The sequence below is a fragment of the Pterocles gutturalis genome, unplaced genomic scaffold, assembly GCF_000699245.1.
Source record: "Pterocles gutturalis isolate BGI_N339 unplaced genomic scaffold, ASM69924v1 scaffold11494, whole genome shotgun sequence".
In the NCBI taxonomy this organism is placed as follows: Eukaryota; Metazoa; Chordata; class Aves; order Pterocliformes; family Pteroclidae; genus Pterocles; species Pterocles gutturalis.
The window spans coordinates 35,971-52,419 of NW_010133323.1; the positions used below are offsets into that span (position 1 = coordinate 35,971).

Consider the following 16,449-nt stretch of genomic DNA (forward strand, 5'->3'; position numbering starts at 1 on the left):
TGATGAGATCTCCACTAATGTACACCTATTTTCTAAACCCATTCATTGTATGGTCCAAATACGGCATAGATTTGGGATAATATCTGAAGTTGTGCACTTGTGCGAAAAAGGATTTTTTGTTGAACCTGGTGAGCACACAGCACAAGAGATCGGGGTTCAGCTGGGGGCTCAGGGGTGGTACTACCGAAGCGCTGACTGAGACCAGAGGGTGGGTTTGCAGTTGGAGGCCTGGCCCTTCAAAGGGTGTGGACTTGCTATTGCGATTTCACTGATGAGCGTCACCATCTTGCATATGCAGAGGACTGTTAAAGTTGGAAAGCGTGGCTCAAACCTGCCCCAGATGACAATGCCCAGCACCATCGACCCATGCACACAGTGTCACTCATGTCCAGTAAAGGCAAATATGATGATGTTCAGTGATCTCTGCATTAACTCCTTCACAATATGAACAGTTGGTAGGGGAGATGTCGAGTCTGGTCCTCGACTTTCACCAAGCCACCTTCAAGGCACTGACATCTATCTACCACTGCCAGGAACCTCATGGCCTTCCTTCTCCTCTTTTTGTAGCAATGGCCTAAAAATCTTGTCCTTCTTATACTCAAAATCCAAGATTTCTTCTCTTGCATACCTCCCCCCAGGGCGAGGAGGTCTTTAGCACAAGCCCAGCTAGATGTATGAGAAAGAAGCCTGGCAAATGGTTTAAATTAAAAACTCTAGTGGTTGTGCCAACTCCTGCAGTGTGAGCACCAAGATCCAGAACATGGCTGTTCACCAGCCTTTGGCAAGGCAGAGACACCTTGTCACTGCTGTTCTTGAGCAGGGAGGCCCACACAGGTACACCGACCAGTTGGTTGGGGCAGGATGCAAAGCAGCGCAGGAAAGCAGAGGGAAGACTGCCAAACTTTTCCCGAGAAAACACACAGCCACGTTTCTCAAAATCATCTACTCCAATGTGACATTACTCTTGATTGCAGATAGAATGAAGTCTCCAAAGCTATTTACCAGTTGCACTGATGTGTCACATGGGTTCAGTCTTTTATAGTTGGGTGTCCCAGTCTCTGCTGGTAATAAAGACTGTATACATAAACTCTCAGAAAGGGAGAGAACTCTCCACTTCCAGTAGGGCATGGTCCTGACATAGAAAGCTGTGGGAGTGCTTTTGGAGCTAAGTGCTGGCTGTTGGGAAGGCGCCTAGAGCTGGTGGGAAAAAAACACCTTAAAAAAAGGAACTCTGTTTTTACATTTAATTCCCCCTGGGTCCAGAGGAGCAGGGGTTTATATCTTCATTATAAATAAGTTGTACAGCATCTACATAGTTTCATCCCTTGGTGGAAAGAACCTGCAGGTCAGCTATGGCCAGCTTTATATTTGAGAGCATCACCCCGCTACACACTTTAGTTAACAGTTCAAGAATCCTTTTGTCACACTACACATTATCCATAGCTCAGTGCCATTCTGCTGTCTTCTTTCATGCACAGGGATGGCCAGAACCTTTTATTTCAGAGACTGCGGCAGAACATCAGAGTTTTCTATCCAGATCATGCAAATGCATTGTACCAATGTTCCCTTCCCTCTCTGAAAGTTTTTTCCTCTGCCAAAGTCTTCCAAGCTCTTCCAGTGTTCCCCTTCTTTACAAAGTGCACAAGTCCTACACTACTGTATAGCTGGAAACGTTAAAACTGTCCGCAGCTTTTACGCAGGTGAGTACTCACTGCAACTTCCTCCACATGTTCAAGCTTGGTGCGTGGCATGGCTTTCTCCTGAGGTGGGTATTCACTGTGGCATAGGGCTTGCTGGTCACAAAATGATGTTGCCCATTGCCCCAGTATGATGTTTGCATATCAAAAATACATTTGAATAAAGAAGTTCAAGAGACAATTAGTAGAGCAGCCACAGAAAATAACTAAAATGCCATGTTCCTCTTCAGGACATGGTCCAAGCCCTATGTCCAGCAGCCATCAAAATGGTATTATCTCCTGTGTTTGTCCATTATTCTCCAGTAAAAATACAACCACAGGGATGTTTCCACATGAGAACCTTTATCTTCTGCCATTTCCAAATTCTACAGCAAATTAAGTGGCTGGAATCAGTTAAGTAAGAAAAAGGAAACTTGAACTTTATGTGCAAGTACAAACTTAAACCAAGCAAACTGTTATTTTAATTTTATTTGCTCTACAAAAAAAGTCTAGGAATACAAAGAACTTTTTACTGAATATAAAAATGACATTTTCCTTCCAGGTGTCCACAGACATACCGGTTTATTTGAGAATAAATATAAAACCTGCAAGATACCTTAATTTGGTTTTGCTAAAAAGCTCTCTCATTATAAAAAGGATGGGGAAAAAAGGGTGAACTAGTTCCTCTTTATCTCAAGCTTGCTGCTTTAATTCTATGTTGCATACGAAGCAACAAACAAAAATCCTAAGGAATGTAAAAATTTCCTATGCCTACAAAAGTCTTAATAATACAACACGGAGCTGATAAACTCTGACATGAAAGGATTTCCATTTCTAAGAAATACCTGGATAAATTAGAGTTTAGGAATACATGCATTCTATCCTCACACATAAAATCTTTTTCAGGGCCAATTTCCGGCAGCATAGACCTACTAACCCAAAATGCACTTCCTCCCTGGGAGACTGAGCTGCAGCAGCACAGGTCGCTCCAGGTTAGACACTGGGCTGGAGACTGGGCGGTAACTTAAGTTGAGGTGAAAGAGGAAAACTTGGATGGGATATTATATACTAAATATGATGCTATGTAATGTACTGTTCCCGGCTCATGAGGAGAAACTGCATTCTCCACTAACTAGGATTTCCACATAGTTTTAATGGAGAAAATTGTCCATTTAAAAAATGGTAAAAACATTTTTAATACCACAGTTAATTAAGGTACAAACAAAATTGCAGCTTCCTAGGTTCTTCACCACTGCATCATTCTTAGACTTGTATCCTCAAGGTTAATTTTTCCAAATAGCATAATTCTCGCAGAGGATAAGGCGAGTGCCCTCCCAGACTGCATACAGCCTGTCCCTCCTGCACACTCACAGGGATATGCAGATGCTCAGCACCTCTGAAAACTAGGCCTGCTCTACACCTGAAACAAATGTGCAGAGCATGAATATTACAGTTACCAGAGAATTAAAAAAAATCTGTCTGCATTCAAAGTAAAAATAAAACTGGGAAATTTCAAAATTTCCTGAGGTGATCTTTTTGATCAATTAGAACTTTGACTTCATTTCAATGTAAGCATTTTATTTTATAGTACAATGCAAAATATAAACTACATTGCAAACAATATAAAAGCTTTTTTTCCAGACAGGAATAAAAAACATTTCCATTGTTTTTCCTCAAACATATTTTTTAGTAAGTATGACTTTATAAAGCAGTTAATCTTCAGTGGAGCTGTATTCTCTGATAGAAAAGGGGATTGGTTTTTTTTTTGTAGTAGTAGTAGAAATTAATGTAGTCCTATAATTTTCACATCTAAAAATTCTGTAGCTCTACTTGAATCTTCCCAGTGTTTTAACAAAAAAAAAAAAAAAGCAAGTATGTATGTCCTTTAACATAATTCCCAGTGGAAGTATATACTCATGTAAAACCATTTAACTTGGGTCCAGTCTAGACAGAATGGTTAAGTTTTATGTTTTTCTTTTATTTGTGTAGTTATGCAAGTTCTGAAATAAAATAAATATTGGCCGTTGATGGAAGAGAACACACAAATGAAATGAGAGTCTATAAAATCATCGCCTATGCGGAGGTGTTGAAAAGGCAAAGTTGGCTCATGCATCACAGTATAAGAACTGATGGCGTGAAGAAGTGATCAGCTGGAAGGTTTAAAAAGTGAGAGGGGGAAAAAAAGGGAAGTTTTCCCCACAGAAAGAATAATTAAACAGAACTCATTGTGAAAAGACATGGTGGAACTCAAGAGGGTAAGTTAAAAATGGATTGGATGAATTCATGGAGGATCAGTCTGATCGATTAAGGCCATCAGACACTGGTCTGACCACAGGCTCTGGTCAGGAGCTCCCCAAGCCCCACACTGGGGGAGGCTGTGCCACTGAACGCTGATTTTTCTCACAGTCCTCCCAAAACCTTTAGTACTGGCTGCTGTTAGAGGTAGGACACTCATTGTCTTTGCAAAGGTCCACCCAAAGCACGGAGACAGCAAATTCTATGAACAACAGTATGGATATACTAGATGATCTTTAAGGTCCCTTCCAACCCAAACCATTCTATGATCCTGTGATGATTCTATGATACACGCTCCTAGCTCTACATACAGAAGGTTGGGAATGCATGCCCAACTGTACACAGCTGGGAGTCCAGATATACAGTCAGCTGGAAAAAGCTGGCTTCAGAAGTCAGGAAATTAAAGTGTCTCGCAATAGAGTTTTTTAGACATCTTCCTCAAAAAGATACTGTGGTAGATACTTCTTCTTAATATGCATTTTTGTTAATAATCTGTTCAATCTAAACTATAAAACATGCTGTGCAACATGACTGAACAAATATTGCTGTGAGAAATATTTCCCCCTTGTTCAGTAATTTAAATTTGTAAGCTAATGTAAGTTTTTGTATTAAATAATGTACTGTGTGCAATTTTCTTTCTTGTGAGGCACTTTGAAGCTTTCAAAGGGCACTCTAGGTTAATAAATAATATGGTATTCTTTGCCAGAACTGTAGGGCATTTCCCATAAGTTCTGAATCTTCTTTGCCAGAATTGCAACATGTTGCATGCCAAATCCTGCACACAAATGTTCTACATGCAGCAAATACATATTGGTAAAGACCAGAGGCATGGCATTCCAATTCTTAGAGAGAGTGGGGGAAGGGAAAGAAGTGGGAAGGAATAATGAGGAAAAGTAGAGAAAAAAAAATTAGGTCTGCGCATACATCTGAAAACAAAAAACAAACAAAAAAACCCACCAAAAAGCAACCCCCCACACCCAAAACAACCCACAACCCACACTTCATTATTTTCAAAGACTAAACTGTTTGGTGCGTGCAGCACAAACTCAAAGGTACCCAGAATCGGGTCTGCAGTTTTCCTTCAGTTATGGAAATCAGGCCTCTATTTCTGTGATAGCTGTAGATTCTTCAAACCCAGATGTTTATAGAGGTCACACCTGCAATCCTTGCTCCTCCAAGCACATGCTAACGTAAACAGAGAGGCTGCGAGCTTGGAGAAGCATGGTCAGGATTGACACTATTTAACAGGCTGTAAAAATGAATCTTTTTTCTTCAGGCCAAGTCATGAATGCAGTTCATATGTCCTGGCCTACTGGGAATAAACCAAGACCAATATTTAAGAGTGAACACTCGCCTTTTTGCAGTCTCCCCCACAGACAACTAGGCTTCTATTTCTGTATCTTGGGAGAGGAGGGGTGTAAAGCAGGAAGACCCAGAAGTGCATTTGGCTGCATACCACATAGGTTAGATTACTGAAGGATACTAGGAGTTTAAAATGTCTTTGGTTATAATTTTCTTGATTTAATCTCTTTATGCATTAAGCACAAACAAGTAATTTCAGCATTCCTTGCTAGTTCGGACTGAACGCCTACAGTAATTAAAAAATTTTACCATTTCCTGCCCTTCACTAAATTTTAAGAAAATAGTGACAAAAATTCTGAATCACACATCAACAACCAACTACTTCAAAAGGGACTAAAAACTACTTAGACCTCATCAGGCCTTAAGCACCAGGATTTGCTACACGTTTGAAAAACAAACTGAAGTTAAAACTGAACTCCACATTCTGCAACACTAAACGAACGTTTTACTACATGGTTTTTTTTGAGGTGGCAAGAAAGGACTGTAAAAGCTTCGCTGTTGCCAGAATTACATTGCTTAGAGAAAAATATCCTGTGGGTTACCATTTGTTGCCATGATTTACAAAGATAAGGTCTATAGTCTGTATCAGTTTCATGCTGAAGCTTTAAAGGAAAAAAGCTTTCTGCAGAGTTTGTAGATTTCTGCATAAGTGTTTGTGTTGTTGCAACAAGGGCTAAATGATGCTCTCTCACAAGCCTTTCAAGAAAGTTAGCGCATTTCTTCAGATTCATCTCCTGCAAGTTAAGACTCTCCCCTCCATTGCTTCTGTCTATCCAATAAAAAGCTGATATGCTATCTAAAATCAAAAGGCAGAGGGAGGGGTGAGCACAAAACATGTTTTCTAAAGAGTAGAGAGTGAGAAGTAACTGAGTGCTGCTATTGCAGTTCACAAGAAAAAGCCTTCCCAGGCACTGTTTTATCACTTCTTCCGTCCTTTGCACCAGCCTGTTCTCAAGAATGGTAACCAGACGAAGCATATCGAAGTGGTAGTCTGTATCGATGAACATGACTTCTACTTCCAGTCCTCCTGCAGATTTTGGAATGATGCAGCGGGCTGTTAGGTGATAAAGCATTTCTGTTTTTCCTGTTCCTTCTGGACCATGGAATTCAATGACATCTCCTGTTCAAAAACCAAGCAGCAAGTTGTCAAGTAAAAGCATTTATAACTTAGAGTCAGTTTTCAGTGTTTACTGAACCAATACTCACTATACCACTAAATGGAAAATGCATTTTTGAAAGTCTGATATCCATCAAATTGTTTAAATCCTGGTTAGCATCTACCAAGAGAAATCTCAATTTTCAAGAAAGGTCTCTAAAGTGAAGAAAACCAACTGGGAACAAAGGTCGGAAAAAACCCTGCAAATATCTAGGACATAGCAGTAAAAGGTGAGCAACTGGATTTCAGCTATCACTACAGGCAGATGAAGGATGAAAAGGAAGTTGCTACACAAAAGTGGCTCAGAAACCATCTAATTTAAAGTAGAGGATAGGCACAACAAAAAAACCCGACGTATTAAAGGTCCAAATCATGTTGTCACATCTATTTTTGCAGCACAGACTGTCCTTCAGCATTTCATGTCTGCTACATGCTAGTTCAATATCTGCACATCACAAGATGCCAACAGGAATCTATGACCGGTAAAGAGAATACCAGTATATTTATTGAGCACCTATATTCTTCTGTGGTGATCACAATATGAAACTGCTTCCTTTGACAAGGGAGGCTCACTGATTCCTTCAACTGCAGGCAATGACTCTACTATCTGAAGCAAAGGATCTCTGGTCATAAATGGACTCGGCCTAACTGCTTGATCCATGTGGGTCAATAAAATACATATCACATAAATTTAAGATGTTAATTAACAAAAGCATTACACTTTACTAGGAAACCAGTTATTTTTTTTGGATGTGAATGCAAGATACTCTAAAGTATATTCCGAAGTCTTCTTAGGTCTTATATCAGAGCAAGACTCTGAAAAAAAATTAATTTATTATTTGGTCTCTATAAATTTCTAATTTAGGAAACTGGATCATTTATTTATGACATTTTGGATTTTAGGCAGAAGGGTAAAGATGTGCAGTAAAGAGAATCACACAACTCTAACTGCAGGAAGGCAAGAGATTTCTACGGCCTTGGCAAGTGCAAATGGCATGACAGCTTTTCATAGGGGGGGATGCAAGAGTAGAGAATTAATTGCAACTTTACTTAAACATGTTTGTGCCTGCCTGAGTTAGCAGGGTTTTTCAAGCCATTACTCAACTTCCAGAGGATGTCCTTGTTCCTAAGTGCATACAATGTCAAGATGCAGCAGGGGATGAGGGGCGGAGGGTGGTGGGGAAGAAACTAAGCTTTAATTCACCCATTGCAAGCGTTGAAAGCAATTTACACCTGATGTGACAATTCTGTCCATTTCAGTGACATCATTCTATCCATTTCAGACTGCCCACCTCTCCATAATGAAAATCTTTGCTGTTCCACAACTGCAGTTCCATTTCCTGAATTTCTGACATTGAAATTTATTAAAAAGCTTGGTCAGCTCCCAAACCCTTACTTATCTGTTCTGAATGGCTCTCCCCATCTCACTTTTGAGATGAAAGACAATTACACTTCTACTTCTATGACATACATCTTCATTTTCTCTTCCTGTTCAGACGTCACAGAGTCCAACTCTGCCACTTGCAGCCAACAGCTGCTCTGCTGTCACAGAGACTCTGCCAGCGACACAACCACACCATTAGGATAAGGTACCAGCTTGGAAGAACTCTCCTAAACATGCTGGATAGGTCATTCCCTCATATTTCAAGTCTGTTGAAATATTTTAGAAAAATTGTGCAAGGCACCTCTCGTCAAGGAAGAAAGTGTATCTTCTGTCTGCCACTGGCTTCAGCACAAGACCTCTGCCACCCTGACTGGCATGTCTGAATCCAGACCAGTAACTGAATTAGGCCAATATGCAATACAGATTGCTTCACCTGCCTTTACAGAAAAATAGGGCTTGTTTAAGAAAAAACAGCAACTCTGTATGGCCCCTCAGAAGAAGCAGTGGGCAAATCTGAGTTACTGTTTGGTAATGATTCCAAAAAGTTATTCTGTGAAAAAAATGCTTGACTTTATCCATTTGAAGATGTTCTATCAGGGTGTCTCTGTGTCACAGACTAACATTGGATGAGCTCTTATTGGCAGAACTAACAAATTTATTTAAATAAAAATTCTAAGTTGAAATGAAAAAAATCATCTTGTGAGTTTTTGTGGTGGTGGTTTATAAATTTGAACAGCAAGACAGCTAAGCACCCTTAAAGCTTGTTCAATGTTACTGAACAAGATACACATCCGGGCTGTAGTTTGACCAAAACATTGAAGTTACTCTGAAGAGAGTAACAGCTTGGACTGTAAGAAAACCTCAAGAGAGCCGGGGAGTTCTGTGCCTTCATGATTATCAAAGAGGCTGCCCACAAGAAGAACGGGTGCAAAACAGAAGCCATTTATAGCAACATCTATAAATGTAGGGTTTCTTTAAACTAGCAACCAGGCTGTTGCAGTAAGATAAGAGGGGAAATTCATCCTTCTGGATCAGAGAAGACAAACCATGACACAGCAGAGAAGTGCAGACCGCAATGTTTTCAAGAAGCCTTTGACACACTCACAATAGGTCATGGAAGAAACATAGTGATCAGTACTACCGTCATCCATTAATGTCAAAATACTTTGAAAGGAGGATTAGTAAAGAGATACTGTTATGGGATGGAAAGACTCTGAGAGGCAGGTAGGAATGCCATGGAAGAAAGTTAATGGGAAATTTTCCTATTGGAGATGGTGTTGCCCAATGTTAAAAATAGCAGTAGATGAATGTTCCATTAGCTTGGCAAAACGTGCAGAAGACAAACTAACTGGGTCAATAAAGACTCAAGACTGTGAAGATTTAACAGGTCAACATGGACAAGCAGAATGATTTCATATGAAATTCAGCACTGACAAATTCAAGTACATTTTACGGATTCACCCCATGCAGTGCCTGGCTCACGATAGCTTGAACTGGCCCAGTATGGGCAGACTAGAGAGTACAACAGTCCACTGCTATGCAATGGCATACAGGATAAACTACATCATGTTACAGAAACTTAAATATTTCTGTAACACTAATATATTTTTAACTGAAACATTGTGGTCAGTCCTGGTCATCAACTCACTGTTAACTTTTGAATGGGAAGAGCCTTAAGTTTTGTCTGTAATCATTACACTAGCAAATGTTGGTTACACTACTTTTTGATGCTGCAGTTACAAACAGGCTGTTAGAATCCTCAGCAATAACTGCAGGTTTCACATCATCAGATACCTTGAAGTTACTGGACTGGTAACTGGCAATACTGTGCAGAAACTGTCATAATATTTGTACCATTTATTAGTGAAGTAGAAAGGCCTAATATTTATTCCAAGTTAATGCTGGGTGCCATACTATTGCTGAACATCAGAGCTTTACACTGACACCCACAACTTCATACCAGTGGCACAGGAGAAGTATGACTGGCAACTGTGGAAGATTATTGAAAGCTCGTGTCACTTTTCCTCCATTCCAGAAGAGTTTAAATGGTATGTAATTAATATGCTTATGTGTTCTTAAGTATGTAAATCCATCATAATTAGAAGCAGTGACAATATCACAGCAGTACCTATATTAACCGTTCCTGTTAATATATACATACATGTTATGAACACTTAAGTATGATGTAACCTTTGGATAGTTTAATGAAACTTCATATATATGTTTGTTTGTTTCAAACACCATCCAGAAAAAAAGAATAATTTAGGTCTTTGCATTGCTTTAATCATAACGTTTTAGATTAAGAGCTGTTCAGTACGGACTTCATGGGCAATGTATTACAGTATTGCACAGTGACCTACTAAAAGTCAAGTTCATAACAAACTGAGAGGTACATCTTCAACAGGGATTTAAGATTGAATGAGAACACACATCAAAGTAACACACAGACTCACACTGTGCTATTAAAAGACAAAGCAAAAATGTAATAAAAGGGGAAGACCATTTATGTATATAAAGCTAAAAATCTGTGCTAATATGCTATACAACTTCACTAATGTCAGACAAAAAACATGACCAAAACAGATAATAATTGATGCCATTTGTTAAAAATAGAAGAAAAATATAAGTGCTTCAGAAACTCAGTGACAGTGTTGGCCCAGAGAAACCGGTGATGAATTTAGAAGGTTTCCAAACACCTCAGAACTGAGGTTCTGGAACAGTCTTTGGTTAGACATGAACAACCTACATAGCTTCAAGATCAAAGCTGATAACTTGATGAATGGAATTATGTAACGCTGTGGACTGTGACAGCAAGGGCAATTACTGACCCCCAGGAAGGCTTCTTATGCTCTGGTTCTATCAGAACATGGCCAGTTTAGTCCCAAACATTTGTTTCTTGTGTGTAAAGCTCATTAAAAAATAGACTGAAAGATCAGCACTTTCTATTACTGCATCTTTTCAGAACAAAAATATCTCATTTTTTTAAAGAGTGTGAAGACTTCAGGAGCCTTGTGAAGCATATACTGATTTCACTACTGGTTCTTAATTCTTCTTGTAGGTAACAAAGCAGTTCAGAATTGAGAGTATTTAAATAATCTTCTCTGCTCCATTTGCACTGGCTTACCAGTATTTCTCCGCCCTTTATCTTTGCTGTATCATATTTGAAACTTTCAGGGGCATGAATCATGTATTGCTAAACCCCTAATGCATTCTCAAATGCTGCAAAATAATGCACAATCGCACAGTGACTGCATTTGTAGACCAAGCATCATCTCTCATCCAGTTATCCCGATTATTTTTATTGCTTTTTCTGCTATTTCTTCTGAACCTTCTAAAATTTGTGGGAATTCAAATTGCAGAGAAGTATGTTGATAACCACAACAGCCACATACTTTTCATATCAAATCCATTCATTCATACACACACTCAACAACTGTAGTACCTCACAGCATGATCTTTAGTTTGCCATTCATAGCCCTTTCTTACTATATATTTCTAGTTTTATGTCATCAGAGTGGTCTCTTCCATTGTGATATCCATGAAATTTCACACAATCTGGAAAACCAGTCTGACTTCCTGAATAATCGAGGAATTACTAAGTGTACTAATTTCTGTTTATCTCAGTAATTTATTTCATTAAAACATCCAATCTTGATCTTAAAACTTCTTGCTAGAAGAATCTACCTTAAACTTGTACTGGCATCACTAGGAGGTAGCCCAATTTCTCCAATTTGAAGTTCTCTTTTATTCACTGCAGGTCTATATAAGCCATTTTCATCCTAACATTGTCCATGAACTGATTCAGCTGATTAGTGCCTCTGTTCATAATGGAATTGTTTCCAAAGTTCCATCATCTAAATTAATCAGGAGTTTTGAAGCCAATGCTGAAGGGCTTGATGACTTGGCTTTATTAAAACATACCTTTTTCTGACTGCGCCAGACTACTCCATATCACAGAACTCTTTGCTATCTATTGAAGCTCAAGTTCTTTGTAAATTTCTGCAGTTATGACTTTGTGGTGCTTTTTAGACCACTGATTAAAAAAAAGATTAAATGACAGAATCAAGAACAAATTTCTCTAAAACTACTTGAAACAGATGAGTGTGCTTGGTATTTACTCACCTACACCTGTTCGATACCTGTAAAGTAGATATTTTAAAGTCCATTTAATAAAGTTTGAATGGTGACTTTGCATTATTACATTTTATCTAGTTTGCATAAAACTACATCAACAATTAAAATTCTGAATCTACGGCAAAAATATCTACTTGTATGCTTATCTCTGTCATTTGCTCTGAGAATACTTTTACATCAACATTTTTCCACAAATGGGATAAAGATACATTTTACCATGAACAGGAGATCCTTCCTCAGCAAACAGATAAGGTTCAAGATTCTTCAGAGAACTTCTGCCCTCAAGTCGTGCAAGCAGCTTTTAAAGAAAAGACAGAACAGACATGCTGTTAACTCAACATAATGGACCTTGGGAATCAAATTTACAGGATTCTGAGAACTGGGAGTTTTCCATGAGAGCCCTATCAAAAGATTAGTTTGATTTTTAAAAATGTGTTCATAAGTACATATGGAAACCTATAGTCTGGACCACAGCAACAGAAGGCTCCATCCTTACAAACAATTAGCACACTGATTCGATGGCAATAAGGACTGGATATACATTAGGGGGAATAAAACTTAAAAAAACCCAAAACTGCACAGGTAGATTAGCAAAAGGGATTGCCTCTGCTATACAGCAGCACTGCCATTTGCCAGAACAAAGGGAAGACCATCATTTGTAATAACCATCACCTCCACAACAAACTACTGCTTGAGAGGTGAACCACTACCCATCACTAGTCTCCCGAGTCAGTCTCTCTGCACATTTATAAGTAAAAACACGTTTCATCTGAAAAGTTATACAGGACTCTTCTGGACTACAATCCTATTATATCATAGGTACTTGTTCACAGTATGGATTAGGAATGATCAACAGTAATTAGCCACCAATGGCTCTGCAAGAACCTTTCCAAAGCAAGCTCAAATTTGTAAAGCAAGTTCCTCCAAAGCCCCTTGTAAAGCAAGTCCATTGTAAAACAAATTAGTCCAAAGTTCATGGGCAGTTCTTAAACTGACAGGTATTTGCATATCAAGTAGACAGGTATTCACACAACTTGTGTTATTTGTAGTTCTGGCATACATTTATAAACCAAGAATGAACATTTCACCCACTGCCAGAGCTGTTACTGCCTACGCGTATTAACACACACAGGAAGGGACGCTATCGGGATGCTCAGAGCATTGCCAGAGCACATACCCTTGTGCCAAATATTTCATTCTCCAAGACACCCAACTGTCATTTGAAGATTTAAACAAAACGAATCCCCTTCAGTTTTATCCCTTCCTCATTAAAGCCAGTCACCAAAAAGCAGTGAGCACACACCTTTAAACACACATAGCCTTATCTTGCTTTCCTCCCTGCCACATCCATGGGCAACATTTGCTTTAAATTGTCTTAAAAGTTGTTTAAACAGTGGTGTGTGTGTTCACCTTTAATGGTAGAATAAAACTCCATTAAATGGCCCTGAATTTACTTCAAGTGGTCACGATGGGAATCTAAGTGTGACATTTTCATTGACATTTTAACATGCCCTTCCATTAACAAAATGTCAATGTGTTTGCCTTTGTTTGGCTGTTCACACAGATTCAGGAGAGTTTTCTCACACGTCCACTGAAGGGCCATCAAAACACTTGAATCGACCTTGCTCGGGATCTACAGATCCTCCCACTATGTTCCACACATTTGTACAGCGCAGAAGATACTCACATGGTGAACTCTTGAATATTTTGAGAACCAGTAGGGTTCTGTGACCTGGACAAAGCAAAAATCCAGATGGACATATGCACACAAGAATATAGGAGCGTATCACAGGGCACGTGAACCAGGAACTTGCAACTACCGAGGGCCATTGCAGACCCTACATGTGCAGCCCTACAGCGTACGCACCTGCCTGTGCCTGGCCCTGGCCTCCAGCAAGGAGAGGCTGCACCCACTGCAGAGAAGCGCTAGGAATCTCTCACCCCCTCATCCGGCCGTGGAAGTCGAGAGAAACAGGAAAACCACCACAGGCTGCTGCTTTCTGATGCTCTTCTTGTCTTAGCAAAGGAAGCAGCGCTCCAGCACTCAACAATTGCAGGGGCTTGATTATGGCTGCTGTTGGAGCTGGGAGTCACAGCCCTTTCTGGTCTAAATGCATCTCTGCAGCCTCCTGTTCCCAAATTTATTTCTACAGTAACAAATACACCCTCTGCAGTTTATTTCCTCTGGAAATTATAAGCCCTGGTCTCTTCTCAGAGAAGAGACCTCTTTAAACTTACCTCATCACTTCTTTAAACTTACTGCTAGAACTCTGGAAATACACAGCTGATTGATCACTATCGTTTAAATACGAATCTGCGGTTCTTTAAATGACAAGTTTATATATTAATTTTAAATAACTACAGGTGCTTACTCTGAGCACTGCTCATGTAGGTAATTTATGGTAATTCGCTGATGATAGCGCACCTGTGTTGTTATCAAACCTGTATTTACTTCCGAGTTCTGAAGCAGAATCTCCAAAGAGACTTGCCTCATTAGTGTCACGCTGGGAGCAGTGGGGTTCCTGGCAGAAACAGCGAACAATTTGCCTTCAAATCTAACAAAGGTTTGTCCACATTACAGCAGAAGTGACGGAAGCAAAGCTGAGATGAGACTAGACAGGCATCCCTCACCTCTGCTGACGTTAAAGACAGGGACAACATGGGTTTTCCCAAATCAGCAAAAGCCACCTTGGCTGTGTTCCAGGGGAGGCATTTCCATTTTGCCTTTTTTTTTTTTTTTTTTTTGGTAAAATGAGGAGAGAGGGGAATCTACAGGCAGTTAAAGGGCAATCTGGATGGTGGATGTCAGGTTTCCCAAGCTTTGTCACAAACAGTGTACAGGACACAGCAACACAGCCCTGCTGAAGAAAGCCTTTGAATGGGAAGAGCTTGGGAAAAAACACCAGAACAATTTCAAAACCCATATAAGAGATTTCAGATTCTACAATTTAACTATAGATGTTAGTTTCTTCTTTCAGAATGTGCTCTTTTACACAAAATACCATCTTTTAGCAACCTGCTAGTGGCAGGCCTTCACTCTTAGGTATTCTTCAAAAGTGTAATTATACTAGCAAGAAACTCCACATATGTGCAGTTAAGTGTAGAAAACAAGCTATGCAGCAAGAGTGAGGCAACAGTTGGATTAAATTTCATTAATAACAAGGATGATGGGTCTCAAATATTTCAACATATTTTATAATGGATCTATTTCATCTTTTTAATAAAGAAATATGCATATGGACAGTCCCACTGACTAATACATTATATCCTTCCACTATATTGGTTTCAACGAAGCTATGCATAAATGTAAGCAGACATGTAGGTCTTGTCAGGAATGAGATATTACTTCATTAAAATGTTAAAGAAATTCAAATTAAATACTGAGCTCTGTTAGAGGCTGTGAGCTAACCTACAGGCTATTTACAAATACAAACCTATCTTGACTGGGAGACAAAATTTAATTTTCAACCACTGTAACCACTCTGACTGAGCTTTTGTAAACTTTGGGCACAAAGACATATGCAAGCAGTTTATGATTTATTTTATTGTGACACACCAAAGGTGTTTTGCGAGAAGTTCTAATTTGTATTAATTATATTCAATAATAAGAATAAAAGGCTGCGGTCTCAGTATAACTCTCACTAAAAACTGATCTTATGCATGAGGCTATCTGAGGAAGTACTGTTTTAAATTAAGTGTCTTCTGTTTTGAGGGCTTTTACCATTTCTTCTGGACGATATACTCATACATTAACCCTTCTTAACCCCTCCGTTATCAATTCCTTCCTCGCTCAGATCTGGTAACCCACTCCATCGTGGGCAGTTGATGCCATGTGCATTCCCTGCTGGCCCCGCTTATGTGGACAACTAAATGCATTTACCCCCTTGGACACAGAGCACAACTCACGTCCTTAATTTGTGTATATTTGCTGATAGCGGGGAGCTGTTAGTATTTTTTTTTTTTACACGTCAAAAGGGCTAAAGAACTTAAGTCCCACTTAAAAAAACATGGAGCTTTAATAAGAAATAAATACTTCTTATCACACGTTTCTATACTTTCACATATTCCAATAGAGTAACACACAAATCTCCAAGTAATCAACTCGCTGATTGCAGGAAGCCACTAACAAACCATCCAGCAGCAGAGGAAAACAAAACAAAACAAACTCCACAAACAACAAAACTCCCAAACTCAAAAGCCTTTTCTCCGAAAAACAGGGGAGCAATGCCACCTTCCATACTGTTCATTTAAAGCAAACCTTCCTCACAGCTCTCCACTCCAGCATTTGGGAGAGGAAGCGCGAAGAAAACCTTTCCAGAGGAATCACCGAACACCTGAATAACCTCCCCAGCGAGCTCCATGGCGGGCACTCAGCCCCCTCCCAGAGCCGCAGCCGGGGACACAAAGGCCGGACACAGACCCGCCTGCCCGCTGAACACCCC

The 16,449-nt window shown here is 39.6% G+C and overlaps 1 protein-coding gene across 1 annotated transcript; it reads right to left on the minus strand.

Moving 5' to 3' along the window:
• Positions 1-5,484: 5,484 nt before the first annotated feature.
• On the minus strand, positions 5,485-16,368 carry XRCC2 (X-ray repair complementing defective repair in Chinese hamster cells 2). Its single transcript, XM_010081191.1, has 4 exons — positions 16,266-16,368; positions 13,594-13,739; positions 12,224-12,305; positions 5,485-6,453 (listed from the first exon to the last, which is right to left on the minus strand). The coding sequence occupies exons 1-4, from the start codon at positions 16,366-16,368 to the stop codon at positions 5,738-5,740; spliced, it is 1,047 nt and encodes a 348-aa protein (XP_010079493.1). The 3' UTR covers positions 5,485-5,737.
• Between the last annotated feature and the right edge of the window lie 81 nt (positions 16,369-16,449).

Excerpts from the sequence above, each read along its gene's own strand:
- XRCC2 (XM_010081191.1), bottom strand. The coding sequence starts at position 16,368 with ATGGAGCTCGCTGGGGAGGTTATTCAGGTGTTCGGTGATTCCTCTGGA. Across the intron at positions 12,306-13,593 it reads TTGATGGCCCTTCAGTGGAC|CTGCTTGCACGACTTGAGGG; the intron begins GTGTGAGAAAAC and ends TTTCTTTAAAAG. Across the intron at positions 6,454-12,223 it reads GGAAGGATCTCCTGTTCATG|GAGATGTCATTGAATTCCAT; the intron begins GTAAAATGTATC and ends GTTTTTGAACAG.